This window comes from Callorhinus ursinus, unplaced genomic scaffold (assembly GCF_003265705.2).
Source record: "Callorhinus ursinus isolate GAN/ISIS: 27379988/994484 unplaced genomic scaffold, GSC_fseal_2.0 scaffold11, whole genome shotgun sequence".
Classification (NCBI taxonomy): Eukaryota; Metazoa; Chordata; class Mammalia; order Carnivora; family Otariidae; genus Callorhinus; species Callorhinus ursinus.
In genome coordinates this window covers 7,881,874-7,904,815 of record NW_027397073.1, presented here as the reverse complement: position 1 = coordinate 7,904,815, position 22,942 = coordinate 7,881,874, and the positions used below count along the sequence as shown (strand labels likewise).

General features: G+C 34.6%; 1 protein-coding gene and 1 pseudogene across 6 annotated transcripts in view; both read left to right on the top strand.

The window, feature by feature from the left end:
• Window positions 1–22,323, top strand: part of CCDC102B (coiled-coil domain containing 102B) — a 185,686-nt gene extending 163,363 nt beyond the window's left edge. For 4 of the 6 annotated variants that reach the window (XM_025886902.2, XM_073898067.1, XM_073898068.1 and 1 more), the window contains 2 exons: window positions 8,965–9,174; window positions 20,302–22,323. In XM_025886902.2, the coding sequence (XP_025742687.2) occupies window positions 8,965–9,174; window positions 20,302–20,340 (249 nt within the window). In that variant the 3' untranslated portion in view covers window positions 20,341–22,323. Of the gene's footprint in view, window positions 1–8,964; window positions 9,175–20,301 lie in introns of those variants that run through there. The other 2 variants (XM_073898070.1, XM_073898069.1) reach the window with 2 other exon arrangements.
• LOC112835187 (microtubule-associated protein RP/EB family member 1 pseudogene) lies at window positions 6,855–7,675 on the top strand (annotated as a pseudogene).
• Window positions 22,324–22,942: the final 619 nt, after the last annotated feature.

Sequence of the window (22,942 nt, the reverse complement as noted above, 5' to 3'; positions counted from 1 at the left end):
TTTAAAAAAAATGTTAATTTGTACTTTATTAAAACACAACTTTTGCTCTAAAGACACTATCAAGTTAATTAAAACACAAGCCAAAGATTAGTAAGAAATATTTGCAAAACATATATCTGATAAAGGGTGAATATCCAAAATGGGAAACTGTCTCTTTTTAAAAAATATTTTTATTCAGCTTTATTTTTTGAAGAAGTTTTAGAGTCACTGCAAAGTTGAGTTGAAATATAGAGATTTATACCTCCTACTCCACATATGCACAGCCTCCCCCATTATCAAATCTCTGACAGAGTGGCACATTGTAACAACTGATGAACTGAACTGACACTGCATTATCACCGAAAGTCCATAGTTTACATTAAGGTTCAGTATTGATGTTATATAGATTTGGACATATATATAATGTATCCATCATTATGGTATCATATACAATATTTTCACTGCCCTAAAAATCCTCTGTGCTCCATCTGCTTATTCTTCTCTGTCTTCAGCCTCTCCTTTTACCCCCTGCATCTTCTAAAAAACACTAATATTTTTCAGTGTCTCTATAATTTTTCTTTTTCCAGAATGCCATATTGTTGGAATCCTACAGTTTGAAGCCTTTTCAAATTGGCTTTTAGTAATATACATTTAAGATTCCTTCATGTCTTTTTATGGTTTGATAGCTCATTTCTTTTTTAGGCTTCATTATATTCCATTGTCTGGACATCCTTCAATTTATCCCTTCACCTACTGAAGGTCACCTTGGTTGCTTCAAGTTTCAGCAGTTATAAATAAAGCTGCAAGAAACATCCTAGTGCAGGTTTTGGGGTTTATTTTTATTTTGTTTTTTATTTTATTTTTTTTGTGCAGATTTCTGTGTGGATGTAGTTTTTAGCTCCTTTGGGCAAATACCAAGGAGTATGATCACTAGATAGTATGATAAAATATGCCAGACTCTCTTTCAAAGTAGCCATATTCTCTTGCATTTCCACCAGCAATTCAGGAGAGTTCCAGTGGCTCCACACTCTTACCAGAATTTGATGTCATCAGTGTTCTGGATTTTCACCATTCTAATAGGTGTGTAGTGTTATTCCATTTTTTTAATTTGCATTTTCCTGATGGTGTATGATGTGAAGCATCTTTTCATATATTATTTCACATCTGTATATCTTCTTGGTAAGATGTCTGTTGTCTATAGATCTTGGGCCCATTTTCAAATAGGTTGTTTTCTACTGTTGAATTTAAAGAATTCTTTGTGTATTTTGGATAACAGTCCTTTATCAGATGTTTTTTGCAAATATTTTCTTTCAGTCTTAGGCTTGTCTTTCCATTTTCTTGACATTGTTTTTCACAGAACAGAAATTTTTAATTTTAATGGTCTAGTTTATCAATTATTTCTTTCATGAATCCTGTCTTTGGCTATGTATCTAAAAAGCCATCACCAAATCCATGGCCATCTAAATTTTCTCCTGTGCTATATGTTTTCTGTGAAGTTTTACAGTTTTGTGTTTTACATCTGGTTTGTAATCCATTTTGAGTTAATTTTTTTAAGGGTGTAGTGTCTGTATCTAGATTATTTCTTTTTCATGTGGTTCCCTCTTCTTTTATTTAACTTTGGTACACATTTTATTTCAAATTAGTTCTAGGGTTCTTTACTTTTAGAAATCCTCCAAAGATTTAAAATGAAATTAAAGTAATGAAAATACATGTGACATTGCCCATTACTAAAAATCATTTATTGTTCTCTTGACTCTTGGTAAAAGATGCTGTGAGCTATCACTGAGCTGTATTTAGCTGTGGACAGGTAGAAGTAGATTTTAATTTAGGAGAAGGTTTAATCCAATTCTTATTTGTGATTTTAAGACCTAGACAAAGAATGTTAAAAGACCCTGGGGTGTGATGACATCAGTAATATGCATACTGCATTAGGTTTGAGTTGCCGGACTTTTTAATGTGAGTCTACAGAATTCTTTTCTTTTGAATTAATCTAATGCTAGAGAAAGATGAAACAAGCCTCAAAACCCCAAAATATATCAAAAGAAAATATACTTTTGAGGTAAGGTAGTACAATGGATTCAAAATGTGGTACGTGCTACTGCAAAGGGATATACATATATTAGCAGCTATCTGTTAGCATGGTATGAGTATAATGAGCTCAGGATTGGAATCAGAGAGGAACTTTAGGTGAACCATAGCTTGGAATTTTTGCCTACCTTGAGAATTACCTCTACTCTTAAGGACCCCAGTTTCCTCACGGCAGGAAGTACACCCTTACAAGATTATTTTAAGGATAAGAAATAACCTATATAGCTCCTTATCAGAAAAATATATTACCCTCAGTAAAAGAGTAATAATCTCATACTGCTAAGAAATAGCAAGCTTCCTGCCTTTTACCTCTTACTTCCAAAATCAGTTTGTAATGTGATTTTATGGCTGACTTGTCTCAAATGAAAATTCTGAATATTTGTGAATATATTATTGGAATATCCAGATGGTTTTAGGTTACTTCTCACTAGCCTGCAGAATGCCCCATAGTACATTCTGTTGGGGGTTTTCTCATTTGACAATGTCCATTTACAAAATTATTGTCATCTTGATAAAACATAAAAAATTAATATACTATTTTACTTTGTCATTATTTCATTTGGCTGTTGATATGTTTTTTATTTTTTTATTTTTTTAAGATTTTATTTATTTATTTGAATGAGAGAGAGAGAATGAGCACTGGGGAGGGGCAGAGGGAGAGTCCCTGCTGAATAGGAAGCCTGATGCAGGGCCTGATCCCAGGACCCCTAGATAATGACCTGAGCGGAAGACAGATGCCCAACCGACTGAGCCACCCAGGCACCCTGTTTCTTTCTTTAGAAAAAAAAAATGATCACATGAAATATTTGAGTTTGGAATAAATATTTCCCCTAAATAATATAATTTCTGCCTTATAAGACTAGGCTGTAGGAAATATTCTTTTTATATTTTATAAATGAAAAATGGAGGCTTTCAAGATAAAGAGAATTGGGACTCAACTAGTTTATTTTACTGGAAGTCTTCTCTCTGCATCACTGCATTCACCTGCCACAAAATGCAGTGGAGCTATGCCAAGAGCAACGAGGTAAGAGTCAATCTGAGAAATCCTACCAGTGTTGGGTATGGTAAGCTAAATAACTGGCTCTTCTAGGATGCTTTCTTAATTTTGCTTTGTGTCTCATTGTTGTAACTGAAATCTAGGCAGGCTCTTTCCTAGAGACTGCCATTGTGTACTTTCTCCTTCCTCCAACGGTGCTTATAGGTCACTTACATAGCATGTGTCAGGTCTAGGCTGATGAACAAAATGGCATGGCTCTGGATTCATAAACTTACATTCTAGTTATTGTATTGATTAGAATCTTTGATGTTCTTTCAATAGTATTAAGCAACAATAACATTGAGTAGATGAAAATGTTTAGAAATGACCCCATAATTATATCTTTAGGAATAATCAAAATATTACATTTTCCACAAGTAACTCAAATGATTCTTAATGTTCACACTTACTTTCAAGAACCACTTCCTGCTTGTCTTGATTTCATCTCATACTCTACCCCACACCGAATATTTCATGTTAGAACTCTTGGCTCTTGTAATGTTCAGACCTATTTCCTGCTTGCTTTATTGGAATATTCTTGCCTTGATTCCACCTCTTTGACTTCTTAAACTTCAGATTTCAGCTTACATATTATTCCTTCAAATAACCTCTGATTGCCTAATTTATTGCAGGCCTTTCTTATAGCACTCAGGGGGTTTTATCCCTCATGAGTCTCTGACCGATTTATACCTATATATTTATTTGTATTTTGTCAATAGAATATTTGGTGCCTCTTATGTAAGAGATACTAAATAATATTTGTTAAACACCTGAATAGTTTGGGTGTTTACATATTTTTCTCAATGTTTATTTTTAAAAAAATATTTTATTTGTTTATTTGACACAGAGAGAGAGACAGAGAGAGCACAGGCAGAGGGAGAGGGAGAAGCAGGTTCCCCATGGAGCAAAGAGCCCAATGCAGGGTTCGATCCCAGGACCCTGGGATCATGACCTGAGCCAAAGGCAGACACTTAACCAACTGAGCCACGCAGGTGCCCCTACTCTTAATGTTTAATATGCATAACATTGGAAATGATTAAATCAACAAGTATTTCACCCATTACTCTTAAGAGAATATATTTTTACATTAAAAATTCTGGAAAACATTTTTTCCAGTAATTCCCATATTACCTGAAATTTATTTAATAGTACCTACCCACTATTAGTTAAAATTCATAGTATATTAGAGTTAGAATGAAAATATTTTAGGATTTTCTCTTGATCACTAAAAGCAAATCAATGGAATTCCATTTCAATATGATATGATTATTAGAATTGCTTACAATAAATTCTGAAAACTTAAAATATTACCTGATTTTTACTTTCTTTTTAACTTGCATTCAGTTGAATGCCTTTTAAGATTTATTTATTTTGGAGAGAGAGAGAGAACAAGCCGGGAGAAGGGCAGAGGGAGAGAGCATATGGAGCAGACTCCCCACTGACACAAAGCCCATCCATCGTGGGCTAGATCTCACAGCCCTGAGTTCATAACCTGAGCCGAAATCAAGAGTCTGAGGCTTAACTGACGGAGCCACCCAGGCGCCCCTCAGTTGAATGGCTTTAATGTAATAGATTTTCATATGATTCTTAGAAAAGAATAATCTGATAAGAAAAAATTTTGTAAAATGAAAACAGAAATAAAATGGTTTATAATATCTATGATGTTCCAATTTCTACATAACCTTTATTTTTTGGTGTGTGTTGTATACATAAATTTATGAAATAATTGCTGTGTCAATAACCTGCAAATAGCAAATAATCAGACATCATTATTTAAGATTTGTTGTTACAACTGATAAAATCATTCCTTTCTTTTTTTTAAAGATTTGGAGTTTATTCATTCAAACCATCTGTTACTTGTATAAAACCTGAGTTCTACCTGTAATCTGTTATCAGGTATAAAATTGACTTCAGCAATTTCTTTTAAATGCCTACAGTTCCACAAAGCCTTGACATAACATATTTGTCCTTGGCCAGAAATACATACATTTTCCTAAAATTAATTTTTCATCACCAAGTTAATGACTTTTTGTGATAGCTTTATTATTTTCATTCTGATAAGTGATGTGATGATAGTCAAAAAGTTTAAGCATTAATCTTAATAATTAAAAAAATGACATGTTAGTAATTGGATTTTGAAATACTATTTTCACCTCGTATCCCCAAATAGATACCCCACATGTTAAATCACATCATCTAAAATTTGATCCCTGCCGTGCCTGGGTAGCTCAGTCAGTTAAGTGTCCGACTTGATTTTGGCTCAGGTCGTGATCTCCCGGGGTCCTGGGATCCAGCTGGCGTCACACTCCTCGCTTAGCAGAGATTCTCTCTCTCCATCTGCCCCTCCTCCTCCACTTGCATGCACAGGCTCTCTCTCTCTCTCTCTCTGTCTCAAATCTTTAAAAATAAAATAAAATTTGATCCCATAGTTTATTATATTTAATTGATAAACAAGGTCTACTCCCAAGAATGTAATTTTTGTGTCCTGCTTTTCAGAAGCCAGAGCCTCTCTTAGATTTGGGAACAGAATATATCTACAATAATGGTACAATTTTATATATATGAAAAAGCAGATTTTAGAAATTTTTTATTAGAAAGATATTTAAATAGAAAGATTAAATAGAAAGATATTTTGAAGTCTAACATTTTTCTTCTTTTTGAAGTCTAACATTTTTAAGTTGATTTTGATTAAGTTGATTTCTCTTTTAGAATTTAAAATATCATGAAAAATACTTTATAATAGTCTAATACTAATCAATACTCTGCAGTCAAGCCATTTGGAACTAACAATGTAAAAATAAATAATTTCCAATTTTTATCCTTAACAGTTTAAAAATGTTTCCTATTTTAATCATGTTACATAGTTTGCAAGGCATTTTGAATAATTGATTTCTTTCAGTCCTTATACTTCCACAAATTTTGTGGGTCTGGTGTCCTCATCTTAATTTTATTTAAAAACAGGAACAGAAAGAAGAAACATTTCAGATTCAGCCAATGAGAAAGTGACAGAATCAGGACTAGTTTCCAGTTGTTTTTCTACTGTGAAGAATGGCTTCACCATCCAGATCTATGCCATAAAATTACTTTGACATTTGGATATACATATGCCCAAATTTGTGGGAGAAATACCTATATAATTATTTTTCCCAAAGTATGTTACCACAATGTTTCTTCTCTAAGTAGAATATTGCTATGAAAAGTATTTTCCTCTCTATTTAATTAATTTTATTTTTCAAACCCTGTCACATTGGGGAATAGATTGCCCATATTGGGGAGATGAAGTTAAAGGCTGAGCTTACCACATAGAATCAGTGGTGAAGTCAAGATTAGAATTCATAGCTCAGTATTAGAACTCAGAGCTGAAAGAGCTACTAATCATTTCTACTTACATCCAGAACAAGAAAAAAAAAATCATAACTGGCAAATGTAATTCAACTTCACTCTAATAATGAGCAACTATGTAAACATAATAAAACTGCATAAAATTAACACATTTGATATTGCCTCTTTAAAATCTAAATATAAAAATGTTAAAATAAGAAAAACTGACCAAGGGAGACATTAAAATTACCCTAAATCCATTAAATCAAAACTTCTCGAGGTGGGTCCTGGACACTGGTAACTATAAACATCTCTCCAGGAGAATCTCATGTGCAGCCTTGGTTGGGAACCATAGGGAGAAAGCAGAGGTGAGGCAGACGGAACCGAAGCTGGGCACAGCCACTGGACGTGGTCCCACTGAGAGCCGAAGATGGCAGTGAACATATATTCAACATCAGTCACCAATGATAACCTCAGTCGACATGACATGCTGGCCTGGATCAATGAGTCTCTGCAGCTGAATCTGACGAAGATCAAAACAGTTGTATTCAGGGGCTGCCTACTGTCAGTTCATGGACATGCTGTTCCCTGGCTCCATTGCCTTGAAGAAAGTGAAATTCCAGGCTAAGATAGAACATGAATACATCCAGCACTTTTTGAGGTGAAGTGAAGTGAAGATACTACAAGCAGGTTTTAAGAAAATGGGTGTTGACAAAATAATTCCTGTGGACAAATGAGTAAATGGAAAGTTTCAGGACAATTTTGAATTAGTTTAGTGGTTCAAGAAGTTTTTTGATGCAAACTATGATGGAAAAGACTATGACCCTGTAGCTGCCAGACAAGGTCAAGAGACTGCGGTGGCTCCCTGTCTTGTTGCTCTGGCTCTGAACAAAGCGAAGAAACTTCTCAGCTCTAGCAGCACAGCCCCACAGAGGCCCATTGCAACACACAGAACCACTGCCACCCCTAAGTCTGGCCCGGGTGTGGTGCGAAAGAATCCTGGTGTGGGCAATGGGGATGACGAAGCAGCTGAACTGATGCAGCAGGTCAACGTACTGAAATTTACCGTCGAGGACTTGGAGAAAGAGATTTCTACTTTGGAAAGCTAAGGAACATTGAATTGATTTATCAGAGAACGAGAGGGAAAACAACCTGGTATTGCAGAGGATTGTGGACATTCTGTATGCCACAGGTGAAGGCTTTGTGATACCTGATGAAGGGGGCCCACAGGAGGAACAAGAAGAGTATTAACAGCCTGGGCCAGCAGAGCAACATCTGAATTCTTCACTCTAAATCATGTGCTTAACTGTAAAATATCCCCTTTTATTATTCTTAGAGGACTCACTGGTTTCTTTTCATGAGCAAACAGTACCATTTAAGTGCACTTTGCAGAAGTTTCACCCCTTTCCCAATGAGTTTGAGTTAGGAGCTTTTACCCTGTAGCAGAGCAGGATTAACATTTAGTTGGGTCACCTAGGGGACAAAGAGTCTGACCATGGGGGGCTCACCGTGTGGACGCTGGTAACACTGATTGCTGGAGAAGGTGTTTTTAGGTACACTGAGGTGGAGACCTCAGCAGAGAAATGTAAAGACTGATTTGAATTTTAAGCTAATGTGAAATCTTGGCAGAGAACATTTTAATAAATAAATTCCTTAAGAGTCAAAGAAAGCAGAGATGAGCAAACTTTTTCTGTAAGGGGCCAGATAGTAAATAACTGAGGCTTTGCTGGTCATACAGTCTCTATCCCAACAGCTCAAATCTGCCATTGTTAATGTGACAACAATCATAAGCAAATGTAAAACAATGAATGTGGCTGCATTTCAATACAACTGTATTTGTGACACTGAAATTGAAATTTTATATGTTAATTTGTCTAAAATAGTACTTCTTAAAAATTTTTTTTCAACTACTAAAAAAAGAAAACTGTTATTATGGAATATACTAAAATGGCTGGGTCATATTTGGCCTCCTGGCCATGGTTGCCAACTTCTATTCCCTAGAAATCCAATTAACCACTCACTCTGTGTTTGACTATATATACTCTAATTATGTATTTTATACTATTCTATTACATTCACTTGTCTTTATTCTCAGTGACCAGCATAATATGTAGAACTTGAAAGGTATAGCAAATAAATAAATAAATGAATGAGTGAATACATGAGCTATATCCATTCAACCAGAATTGCCCAAGAAATTATTTTGTGCCTTCTCAATCGATAAATGTTCATCATTTAAGTGGAGATTGTTGGCAGAATACCATTGTTTTTCACTTGACATATTTACTTGACAAATATGGTCTGTGTGGTTATAGGCATAGTCTTACAAACCAAGAGGAAAGCTATATTTACCTTTGCATGGTGTGGTCTTAGGACCTTTGTATTGTTTACAACTTTTCAGACAAATACGGTTTTCTTTTTAAAAATTATATAAACTTACATATCTGTGAACCTTTCTTAGTGGGGGCTTTTTTGCTGGGTGCCTTGCCTTTTGGCAATTATAAGTGCTACTGTTGCCTCTTTGTGTTTTCTGTGTTTAGCTAGAGAGATTGCAGGCTGAAAATATCTCAGAGTGGGACAAGAGGGAAATACTTGAAACAGAGAAACAAGGACTGGAAAAAGAAAATAGAAGGCTAAAGGCTCAGATGAAAGAAATGGAAGAGCTGCTGGATGGGAAAAACAGATTCAGTGCAAACTCTCAAAGTCCTGATTTCAAGACATCACAAATTGAACGGCAGGAAGAAAAAAAGGTATGGGTGCTCCTTGGAAGGGATGTTCTCACTATACATGCCCCCCTGATGCTTGGTCGGTGCTGCCTTCCCTTTTACCCACCTCCAAATCTGAGCATTTTCTTTTGTGCTATTTAACTTCTGACTGCTTGCTCTCTTTCTCATCATAAGGTAGAATAACATTGTTCATGAATATGAACACAAGAGTTTAACAAATTTTGTATGAAAATGTTAGAATAGGACAAATCTGACAGTTTCAAGCTTTTCCAAAATGAAGAAAAAAGTGAAGGAATGGACCTTTGTGTTTTTTGTTTCCTTTTATACTTTTGTCTCAGTATTTTTCAAGCAATTGATCTTATTTCTCAATAAGTAAATTTCTCCATTAGTTTGAACAGCTGTGGAATAAGCATTTGTCAGTAGTGATAATATCTGCATAAACATTTCAGTTTAGCTGAAGTTTACTCTCCTCTGGTCCTTTTTTTAGTTTCAGAAAAATTATTTTTGAGTCAAATCATTGCATCATGTTGCAAATAGCTTTTACAGGCTATAACATAAATATTAAAGCTAGAATTAAATTCAACATCTGACTTTGAGAACTTCAGATTTTTGGAATTGTTTTATTCTAAGGCCAATAGACATTCCTGCTATAGATGGAATTTTTAAAAATAAATAGCTTTTAGATTTAAAAAATAATCTCTTAATGGCAGTTGCAATTTGCGTGTTTTGGTGTCAACATGCTGCAAAACATTTACATCTTGTTTCTATTTCTTCCATTAAAGTACCTACAGTATCTTAATGCACAATTCTATTATTTCACGCAGTCTCTTTAACAGTGAATTAAAAGTGAGTTTGATAAGTTCATATTTTTATTTTATTTTTTTAAACCTTTAGCTAAAATATTTTATTTTTTTATTGTTATGTTAATCACCATACATCATTAATTTTTGATGTAGTGTTCCATGATTCATTGTTTGCATATAACACCCAGTGCTCCATTCAGTGCCCTCTTTAATACCCATCACCAGGCTAACCCATCCCCCCCCTCCCCTCTAGAACCCTCAGTTTGTTTCTCAGACTCCATCGTCTCTCATGGTTTGTCTCCCCCTCTGATTTCTCCCCCTTCATTCTTCCCCTCCTGCTATCTTCTTCTTCTTTTTTTAAACATATAATGTATTATTTGTTTCAGAGGTACAGATCTGTGATTCAACAGTCTTACACAATTTTTAGTTATATAAGTAGTTCATACTCATATGAGCTTAAAACCTAAATGTCCAGAAAAATTGAATTCCATATCACTTTTTCTTATTCTTTGGAATTCTAGGGATTAATTGCAAATGCCAGATTAAATTGCATTAGAATTCCATAACTTGGCAGCATAGATATCTAAAGTGAAATGTTATAGTCAGTAATCATAATTTTTATTATATGTATTCAGAAACCAACCATAATAGTGTATTTGGTTCTGACATATACAGCTGATAAATCTGTTTTTGTGCAGACTTCTAGTTGTGAAAGTATAGAATTATTTCAATCATGAAACAAGTTTTGATCATCAAAATACCTGCTTGCATTTGACTCACTTGAACAGAACAAGCCTTTATATAACACTCTGTGTCCATCACTGTTGTAGAAGCTGAGTGATGTGAAGATTAATGAATCATATCCCTGCCCAGCCTGGGCTTAAAGTCTATATAGGGAGATAAACACATAAATTATTATCAGTAGTATATCATAATGATTGCCAATAAAATAGAATGGGAATACAGAGGAAACAAGTCATTCTATTTCATTTTGATTCCTATCTAGTTACATCAAAATGTTATAATATAAAGTGTGTCAGTTAGGAAATATAAGGGTCGATTGGGAACTGTTTGGAACTGGCATATATGTCAGTTGGCATGTCCTGTCAACAGGGCACAGAGTCCAGACCTGGGCTCTTTGGGCAAGTGCAGTTCTTCAGCTAAGAAATAAACAGAACTTGGAAACTGAAGATTCTGGAAGGTCTGACCAAAAAAGTGGATGTGTTTATCAGCCAGAAAACTATTCCTTAAGTATATATTTTCTTGATGACCAGGAAGAGGTGTTGATGATTCTTATGCTCTTCATTAAGAATTCAGACTCACTACCTGAACCAAAATAATTACTTATCATAGAGCAGCTGCAGGTCAGAATCCTTGGTGCCACAGAGGTCCCCATCGGGATCAAGATTCAGATGTCCCCAAATGCCAAATGAACCAAGCTGCATATAAAACATGCCTAAGTCCAGAGAATACTGTGGATTTTATTATAACATGAAGTCAAATTGTAATTTTAACATTATTTTAATAAAAACTAATTTATATGTATATAAAAATATCCTATAGGAGTATCATGTGTACATAGGTATGTAATTACCATATAGAAGCAGTATATATCTATGTGAATATAATTTCTATATAGGAGTGACACTGGAAATAGGTGCTGACATGTGACAAAACAATAACCACTTAATTATCACTCTCTAAAAGAGGTGTAAAGTCTCTTATGTTATCTTTATATCTAATCACATTTAATAAGTGTCTGTGACAGACACAAAATTGCTATTCACAGAAATCTACAAATCAATAAATTGTGTTAATTTGTTGAATTTTAACATTCTCTGTTCAATGAATTTTTTTATAAATTCTTGCTTATACAATAGGGGAAGAATTTCACCTGTATATTTGAAATATATAGTGCTATATTTTGCATATATTTTTGCGTTTTTTTGGCTTTAGTATTATAGGGAATAAATTTTTAAAGAAAGTATCTTTTCATTTTAAATGGCACCATTGGGGCACGTGGTTGGCTCAGTTGGTTAAGCACCTACCTTTGGCTCAGGTCATAATCTCGGGGTCCTGGGATGGAGCCCCGCATCGGGCTGCCTGTGGAGTCTGCTTCTCTACCCGCACCTCCCCATCCCCGTGCACACACTCTCTCTCTCTCAAATAAATAAAATCTTTTAGAATAATAAAATAAGTTGTACTGTTAATTTAAAGACAAAGATTCTCCTTAACACGAATGATCTCATCACATGAATCTCCATCTTGTGGTTGTTTTTATGTCCTATGTTGAAGCTACATGTGCATCAAATCTTTTACAATTAAAAAAACCGAGCAGTACACCTGAACTCTTAATGAATAGACTGGAAAATTACTCATCAGTATGAACATCTGAGAGGTGGGGCCATGCCTACAAGAGACACAGAGAGAAGGAAGTATCAAGACAACTGGTAAATCATGTGATTAAGAAAAGAACATCTTTACCAGGGCTTGGTGAAAAGAAAAAGAAAAGGAAACTTTAAGGACTTCACGAATTCTAATCTCTTTCTGAGCTTTTGTTCCTTCTAGGAACTTTTAGGAGGACAGAGAAAAGAGGTGAGGAGAAGAGGAAAAGAGAAGACAAATGAGGGACAAAGAAGGGAAAAATGGTGTGTGCCCACTATAAAGTGAGAAGACATAGCAAAATAACCACCATGGGAACAAACACATATAAGCTGATACTTATCAAAATATGTCCTGATTTTGCTGTAATGGAGAAAAGTAGGATTGTAATTCCCAACCATTTTCCTAAGTATGATTCCTATCCTATAAATGCTCATTTACTTTATTTACTTTACCAAAGTGAGACAGATTTTTGTACTTGGAAAGCCTCAGTTCTGCTGATATGCAGTATATGTATTCTCCATTCCAAATAATACTTCTTAAAGTGAAAGGTTATTGGAAAAAGGGGTCAGTATTCTACTGGGTAAAGCCCCACGAGCTAGTCAGCATGCCTCTCATGAAGTTTTTTGGAGGCTTATTTTCTTAAATCATTCTGGCGACTGAATCCCTTCCTTCAGGTCACACTATGGGTCATTTTCAGAAAGTTAATGTGACAGAGTGGTAATTGATGTGTCTCAGGAAAATGATGAATTAATCTAAGAGTGGAAAGGCCATCAAAGTCAATTCCTAATGAATTGACTTTTCTGACAGTGTCCATTCCTTGAGTGGGAATGACATTATATTTATTTTGTTTAGTAACTTTACCCTCAGAGATATTTTCATTCAGAGGTTTCGCAAGCAAACCTATGGATTTGTTAACTTTTCCTCATTCACATTTCTCTTTCAAAATATTTGCTCATAAAATTATTGAATAATTTAAGAAAAATAATATCTATTCTTAAACTGTTATAAAATAGTAATAATTTAAATATGGAATAACATAATTTGATGTTATTAGATAGGGTGCTTTCATGTTTTTCTTTAACTGTTCTTACATAGCTTTGCTTCCTGAGCTATAATAGAAATTTTAATTTTCAATATGGTGATCAGTAAAACTGTGTATTACGGTAGAGAATTTTGGATATATGGCAGTTTTTAACCCTTTCATATGTGGAATATATTTTGTGTATAAAAATTAAAATAATTCATTTTGAAGAATGCCCTCTTTGTAGCAAAACACTAAGCTACACGTGGGTGTCTTTTATGAATTGATAATTTAGTTATTTCATAAAACTTAGAAATGCATCCATGATTTTGTATACAATTTAACAAAAGTCCATGGGATTGTGTGGGTTGAGCAGAACAGTGTTCTTTTCCCCAAGAATTTCTGAAGTTACCAGAGATAGACTCTTAAGTACTGTTTATGAATGTCATAAGGAGGTATCTACTGAAAGTTCCTACTGGATTGAAATAAATCAGTTTACTACACAATAGGGTGACATTTTCTCTAATATGACTGCCCTCACTCATCCTTAAATACACGCATGCTGCACACAAACACACATACGCATGCATACAACAAATTGATTTTTATAAATAAACTCTAAAATAGGGGTTTTATTTTTTCTTTCTGTTTTGTGATTCTCCACTGGAGAATAGGTACACAAGTAAGATTTTATATATATGAAGCCTCGTTTCTAGGAATATATTATCACTGGGTGGGATTTCACTTTTTCTTATAAAACACAAATGTTGTCATAGCTTATTATTATTATTTTTTAAAGATTTTATTTATTTGACTCAGAGAGAGCACAAGCAGGGGGAGCAGCAGAGGGAGAGGAAGAAGCAGGCTCCCCACTGAGCAGGGAGCCCAATGCGGGGCTCGATCCCAGGACCCCTGGGATCATGACCTGAGCCGAAAGCAGACGCTTAACTGACTGAGCCACCCAGGTGCCCCTGTCATAATTTATTAAATTAAAATTATGAATAGTAAATCCCAACCCCTACTATGGTGTTTGGCACACCTTCTTAAATGTGTATCAAATGAGTAAATAACTTTATGTTCCATTTTCATTATTTAAATATCATTGTATATTTTGATTTATCTTTAATTCTTTACTTTTCTTTTATTCTATGTTAGAGGGCAGTGAGGTCTATAAGGTTGTTGGAGGCTTATAATATCTTTACAAATCTCTTTCCTATATACCAGATCAATGATATTTTATCTGATAGCCAATTAAAACCAAGATGCAAATTTTGACACTTTAGGTTACTTATATTTTGCAGATTTAGAACTTCGTGAAATTTTATAATACAAATTGTGACATTCAGATATGAAATTATATCATTTTGTGTTTGATATGTCTAGTGTACTACTAATAATCCACTATATTATTACAAAATGATTGGCAGTTCACATAGCTGTTATCGGTGGATTTATATTAGCTTGATTTAAAGCAATGATAAAAAATAATGTTTAGTTTCTTATTTAAAATGATGAAACACTATGGTTATAATACTTCTTTAAAACTAAAGCTAAAATTCAAATTAAAAATAAAACTGTAAGATGAGGGAAAAACCCATAGGTCTGAAACATTCACTATTTTTTTTTCTTTTCCTTTTCCTTTTCCTAAGTGAAATTATATTACATAAAATTAAATATTTCAAAATAAATAACTTAGTAGTATTTAGTACATTCACGATGTTGTACAACTACCACCTCTAACTGATTCCAGAACATTTTCATCATTCCCAATGGAAACCCAGTAAGCATTATACAGCAGTTCCCCATCCCTCACTCCCCTGAAGCTCCAGCAACCGCAAGTCTGTTCTCTCTCTATGGACTTACCTGTTCTGGATATTTCATATGAGCGGGATCATACAACCTGTAATTTTCTGTGTCTGGTTTTTTTAACTTAAATATGGGGTGTTCAAGGTTCGTGTGTATATCCATACTTCGTTTTCCTTTTGGTTGCACCGTAATTCTTTGGGTATACAACAATTTGTTCATCCACTTATGTGCCAATGAGGACACTTGGGTTGTTTTCATCATTTGCTTTCAATTATTTTAGGTACATAACTAGGAGTAGAATTTCAGGGTCATATGGTGGTACTATATTTAGTGTTTGAAGGAACCAGTGAGTTTTTCCCCCACAGTGGCGGAACCGTTAACACTCCTATCACAGTGTATGAGCGATCCTGGCTCTCCATATCTCAGAAACACTTGTTCTTTTTTGGTTTTTGTTTTGCCTTTTTAAAATTATATCATCCTAGTGGGTGTGTAGTGTGGTATCTTATGGTGCTTTTGATTTGCATTTCCCTCATGACTGGTGATTTAAAAATCCTTCCGTGTGCCTTATATATCTTTATTGGAGAAATGTCTATTCAAGCTCTTTACCCCTTTTTTTTAAACATAAGGTTGTTTGCCTTTCTGTTGCTGAGTTGTAAGAGTTATTTTTGTATTCTGGATATTAAATCCTTATCAGATATTTGATTTCCCAGCATTTTCTACCATTCTTTGGGTTGTCTTTTCACTTCCTTGGGAATGTCTTCTGATGTATGCAGTTTTAATTTTGATAAAATCCAGTATATCTCTTTTTCTTTTGTTGTCTGTTCTTTTTAAAGTTTCCTTTCTAAGAGTTGATTGCTAAAGCCCAAGGTTGTGAAGATTTAACCCCTATGTTTTCTTCTAAGGCTGTTATAGTTTAACCTGTTATAGTTAAGTCATTGACCTATTTTGAGTTAATTTATACACCTATAATATAAGATAGGAATCAAACTTCATTATTTTACATATGGCTACCCAGTTGCTTCAGCACCATTTGTTGAAGAGACTATATTTTTCCAATTCAGTTGTCCTGGTACCTTTGTTGCAAATCATTAGTTTACAGATGTATGGGCTTATTTCTGGGGGCTCAGTTTCATTCCATTGGTCCACATGGTTACCATTATGCCAGTACCACATTGTTTTGATTACTGTACCTTTGTGATAAATTTTGAAATCAAGAAATAGGACTCCTCCAAATTTCTTCTTCTTCTTCATTATCATTTTGGATATTTGGAGCCAATTGAAATTCCCTATGAATTTGAAGATCAGCTTTTCTTTTTCTGTAAAAAAAAAAATGCAATAGGGCTTTGGATAGGGACTCCATTGAATCTGTAGATGACTTTTGGGAATATTGAGAACTGCTGAATTTGTATGTCCCTCCAAAGTTCATATGTTGATACCTTATTGCAAATGTGATGGTATTCGGAGCTGGTGCTTTGGGGAGCTGATTAGGTCTGACAGCAGAGCCCTCATGAATGGAATTAGTGGATTTACAAAAGAGACTCCAAAGAGCATCCACATTATTATTCAGTGAAAGTGGTAACTGCCAAATGTGTGATTTAACAAATCTATAACAGGAAAATGGGACCAGAGGTTAGAGAATGAAAGAATAAAATTCTTATCCTAGTTCGTGCTCAATATTTTGGCTGAATAATACTCTGTGCTTTAGTTTTCTTATTTTTAAGAAAAGAGTCTGGAATAAATAGCTGAGATTCTTCCAGCACCAAAATTCCATTATCCTTTTATGTTTTCCAAAAGTTATCTACTAGGTTTAAATAAAAGCACTAATTTGGGTTCATGAGGACAATGTAATATTTCTTTAGAATTTCAGTTTATTTTCACTAAAATAGCTGTTGGCTCCTGATACAGCTTAGTGTACTCTTTCCACTTGCCGGATTTATTTCTTTTTAATTCATGCAGTTAAATTTAATATGGTTGTTGATATCATTGAGAGATTTTTCATTTCATATTTTTCTGCTACTGCCCATCACTTTGTTTCCCTATCATTTTATTTTGCTTAATTTAATGGTATTTAAATCCCCACAGCATTTGGCAGGCTTTCTAATTCTCTCTAAATTCTGGGAAAACAGAACAGGAAGCATCAATATTTCAGTAACCAGCAACAATCATCTCTTTGCTTTTTAACTAACTTTAATTTTCCATTACATAGTTCCTTGTATGTGTGTATGTGTGCATGTGTGAAGGTGGTTCTATTTTAGTGTAATATGAATCAAGAAAGAACAATTACAAATCATATTCATATTTCACATTCAGCTCCCTTTCTAGTATTCTGAAATCATGTTATTCCCTGTATGTTCAGCAGAATTCACATGGTAGAGAGAAGGAATTTAAAAACAGATTAGATGTTCTTATCTCCTGGAGCAGTGTTTCCTGAAGTGGATCATGGTCCTACTGTACCAAATGGGGTGCTTTCTGAAAATGAAAATTCTAAATTAATAGACATGTAACTTGGGAAGTAAGAAGGTATGTATTTTTTAAAAAGTAGATAGGTGTCCATTCACTTATGTATGGATAAGGAAAATGTGGTATATAAACACAGTGGAATATTACTCAACCATAAAAAGAATGAAATCTTGCCATTTGCAATGATATGGAAGGAGCTAGAAAGTATGATGCTAAGTGAAATAAATCAGTCACGGAAAGACAAATACCATATGATTTCACTCATATATGGAATTTAAGAAACAGAACAAATGAGCATAAGGGGAAAGAAAAGATAGAGAGAGGAAGACCAAGAAACAGACTCTTAACTACGGAGAACAAACTGATAGTTACCAGAGGGGAGGTGGGGGGGTGTAGATGAAACAGGTGATGTGGATTAAGGAGGGCACTTGTGGTGATGAGCACCAGGTGTTGTAGGAAAGTGTTGAATCACCATATTGTACACCTGAAACTGATATTACACTGTATGTCATCTAACTGTAACTTGAATAAAAATTTTAAAAAATTATATTCACAGCCAAAAAATAAGTAAAAATAAAATGTTGGTAGATTTAGCCAAAATCTCCCCCCAGAAAAGTATCTAGATGGTTTTTATGTCCACTAAAACTTGGGAAACCACAAGTCAACACACGGTGTTTTCAAAATGTCTTATACTGCCCTTTGTAATAACTGTAAATGACTTTAGGTTATTTCGATTTGGCATTATTGAAGAATATGTGTGTGTGTGTGTGTAACTTTAGTGAATACAGTAAATATCTTTTGTTAATGACAATTTCAAATTACTTTCAAGGATGTTTTATACACTTGATAGTTAATTTAAATAAACATTACAAATGAAATTTATTTTCCAGTCTACTGCACTAATGCTTGAAAATCTGGTTCTCTGTGCTGGAGGCAAATTGGTGGCTGTTTTGGTGGCATGTCCTTGACCACATGGGGAAAGAGCAGGGAAAAGTGAGAGGTCTGCTGTGCCAAGGTGAAGCAGGTGTGGGGGAACAGTAGCATATGGAGAAATAATGAGCTGCCTGAGTCTGTATTACAAGAATAATTTTACCTTAAGCCAGTTAAAATTAATTAGCCTACCTTAAGCCAGATAGAATTAATTCAGTTTCTCCCAAAGAAACTTTATGTGGCTCGATTTGGGTGGATGTTGCTGGAATGTTTTTTAGCCATATTAATGGGTGTTTCATAATTAGAACTATGTCCTTTGTCTGTATACAAATAGGAAAAAAGGAAAGAAAATTTGGATTTACAGAATTTTAAAGCCCAAATGTGTCCTTTTCTCCAGATAATTATCTGAGTTTTAATGTTTTCTGGCCTTTATATTTGAATGAGTCACTGCTTATTAGCTTAACTTGTACCATATGAGGAATGCCTTTTTCGTTCTTTTTATTAAATTTGTCTTATCCACTTTTTGCTTATTAGCATGATAAAATTCATTTGTTTTTATTTTTAATGATTGTAAAGGAAATATCAGTATTTTTTTATCAAAACTAGATAAAAAGGTTTTCAGTTTTTTTCTGTGATGAGGCAATATGAATTTTCAGATGGTGCTATTCATCCCATTACTTATCTCATGTGTTTGTAATATATCATTTTCAAAAACAGAAGAATATTAAGACATAATTTTATAAAAGGTAAGGTATCTCATCTATTATATGTAAAAAAATGCATTTTAAACCAGGAGACATCTACTCTTTCATTTGTTTATTGATTAATTCAACAAACATTTGCTGAACTCAGAGTTTGGTTGTAGGTATCCCAAAACAGATAAATAACAGAAAGGCATATAATACAAGGAATCTGATGACTTAGGACTTGGGGGGCAAACTCCATGTTGGATGTATAGGAATGACCGCTGGTGGACCACCACAGAATAGGCCTCACTAGAGAATGGGTTCCTCAGAGAAGGTATCAGGAAGAGACAGAGTTCCATGACACTGTTTCATCCCTGTCCCCATGGTCACTCTGCCTGAGCTACAAGATGGGGATAGAAGGTACCCTATGACTGGACTTGCCAGCTCTGTAATTTCTTGTTGCCACTCTCCCCACACTGAGATCAGCTCCAAATTCAGACCTTGCTTGAGCACATTTCTTTTCCAGCATCTAAAGCATATCTGGAGCTCTAGCTGTAAGAGATTCAAGAAAATGTAGGTGTTGAGCAATTCAAGAGGGAAAACTAGAGGAACTCTGGAATAGATGTTGAGATAGCCAGTCTATATGTCAGACACACTCAGTATAGATAGGGGGTATAAGGGTGGCAAGACACACAACAGCCGTCCTCAGAAAACCTACAGTCCAATCATCAACAAGAGTCTACAATGGCCACTGTGTTAAATGCTGAAAATTGGTATTTATGTTACTGCTTCTTCCTGGGAAATGACAATTCAGAATGAGATCAGAAAGGAGAAAGGAAGTCATTACCTGGAGAGGCCTGGTATAAGAGCATTCCATACCAAGTGAGTGCAGGGGTATATTTGCTTCAGGTGAAGTTTGGGGAAAACAAGTGAAATCTACTAATTTTCCGAGATCCTTCTATGTATGTGGGGCAGAGGAGAAAAATGGCTGTTGGGGAGAGATAACTTGGAAGAAAGCTGAGGTTCAGAGGCTCTAAAATCTGTGTCTACTACCTCACAGGTCCCTGGCTTGGTGATGCAGCTCCAAGGACTGATCTGAAGCCTGCTGGTGAGCAAAGGGAGGAGGTGTGCTAGCAGAAGTCCAGGTGCTGTGGAAAGGGTGGGGAAAGCACACAAAAAAAGAAGTCATGGGAGCTCCTAAATTGACTTTTAAGTACTCCCCTCAAAGGACCTGATGGCTATACTTAGTTTGTGTAGCTAAAGGAATTATCGTGTTATGACCTTTACTAGTTGCTTTATCCTTAGATCCTGTTGTTCATTTCTGTCCAAATTTTTTGCACTGAAATTAAAGTACCTTTCTATGTTGTTTTAGGGACTTTATCCATCAATTCAGATTATTCTTGGTATACGCTAATGATACAGCTTAGTTTCTTTAATGATTAAGCCTGTACCAAATTGTTATTTTGGAAGTCTTCTGTTAACATCTGCAGCAAAATACTTGTTGATTACTTATTTATCTAAGAATGGCTACATTTTGCTCTGTACCCTTATCTCTTTTTATTCCAAACATTGTACACTCTAATCAATGTTCACCTCACCATAGACATAGAGTTATTTTTATTGGGATACAATCTGAAAATAAATCTCATCGTCAAGTAGAATATGGACAGCATGACACTTATTATGTCAGAATATATCCCACCATTTTATTTGCCATATGCACACTATAGAATTCATATATATATAATATATTACATCTATACCTATTTTATATATATGTAATATATATATATAAAACATCCCCCCATTACACACAGATATGCAGAGCTACATATACACAAGAAAAGTATAACAATGTGGTAGGCCAAATACTGATAAATCCAAGATGATAAAGACAATTAATTAGGAAGTTCCTAAGGTTCTTTATTAGGATAATGATCTGGTCATCTGAGATCAGAAGATATAAAATCTACACTTAAATATTTATTTTATGAAGGCAAAACATAAAAATAGATGTGTTTGGAGATTCAGCATCCATTTTGTCTTATTAGTGTGTGGCTGTTGTTTGGGGAACCCTAACATCTATTCACCTGGCTTCTACTTAACAGGCATTGTTTTTCCTCTACGATCAACTCCACCCCCAAATTTCAGGCCACATCCTTTGGATAAGGTTAATACCACCTCTGCCTTCAGGTTGGGTAGATTCATGTTTATGATAACATGAATAAACATGATTCATGTTTATCTGATCAAAACATTTAAGTTTTCCAGACACATATGCTAGTATGGACAGGTAACCACATCAGAGACAATTAAATGTAATGATGCTTAGACTTCTTGAAGAGACACACTTTCTTGCTTTTAAAATTAAACCTAAGAAAATAAAGATTTAGAGCTGTAAAAAGCATCATACTTTCACTGGGAGCTGCATGAGAAAGAGAGTTGAGGCATGGGAGCGGCCTGACCAGGAGACATAATGAACCTCTCGGGCTTAAGCCGTAGCCTGGATTAAGATACCCCTCAGAACTGTAAATAATGCGCTATAAATATAGGGGTGCATGTATCCCTTTGAATTAGTGGGTTTATATTCTTTGGGTAAATACCCAGTAGTGAGATTACTGGATTGTATGGTAGTTCTATTTTTAACCTTTTGAGGAACCTCCATACTGTTTTCCACAGTGGCTGCACCAGTTTGCATTCCCACCAACAGTGCATGAGTGTTCCTTTTTCTCCACATCCTTGCCAACACTTGTTGTTTCTTGTGGTTTTGATTTTAGCCATTCTTACAGGTATGAGGTGATGTCTCATTGTGGTTTTGATTATTTACAATAGCCAAATTATGGAAGGATCCCAAAGGTCCATCAATTGATTGCATATATATATACACACACATAAGCCAAGAAACAGACTCTTAACTATAGAGAATGAACTGATGGTCACCAGAGGGGTGGTGGGGGGGTGAAATAGGTGATGGGGATTAAGGAGGGCACTTGTATTGAGCACCAAGTGTTGTATGGAAGTTGTTGAATCACTATATTGTACAACTGAAACAAATATAACACTCTATGTTAACTATACTGGCATTAAAATAAAGACTTTATAATAAAAAAAAGATACCCTTGGGATTTTTAGTTATTTGTGTCAATGAATTTTCTCCTCTATTAAAGAAAATTTGAATTGTTTCCAATAAATTCCAGTAAGTAAAAATGTGTTTTCCAATAAATCAAAATTATTTTTTGCAATAATAATAGCAAATATATTCTTTTTAAAAGGCAATTTTCAAAGGAAAATGTAGTTTAAATAAAAAATTTCTTTGTCTCAAGAAAAAACAGGGACTTGATCTCTGAGTTTGTTAATCATTATTAGGATAGGCATGTGATATTTAGCTTTTAGCTAGCAAATATCTATTATATATAAACATAAAAGGGGAATGGCATGAACGTATCTACATATACAGGTGTGGTGAACAGCACATGTGGAATATGGATAGATTTTTTTTTCACATCCGTGTTGGAGAAAACTATTCCCTAATGTATTTTGTAGAGTTATCTCCTATTTGAAGAGTTATATTCCCTGATATATGTTTATTACTTATAATGTCATAATTTTAAATAATTTCCCCAACTAGTTATTAACAGTTAATATAAAGTGCTAATGAAACTAGGTTATTCAGTATATATATATAAATATATATATATGAA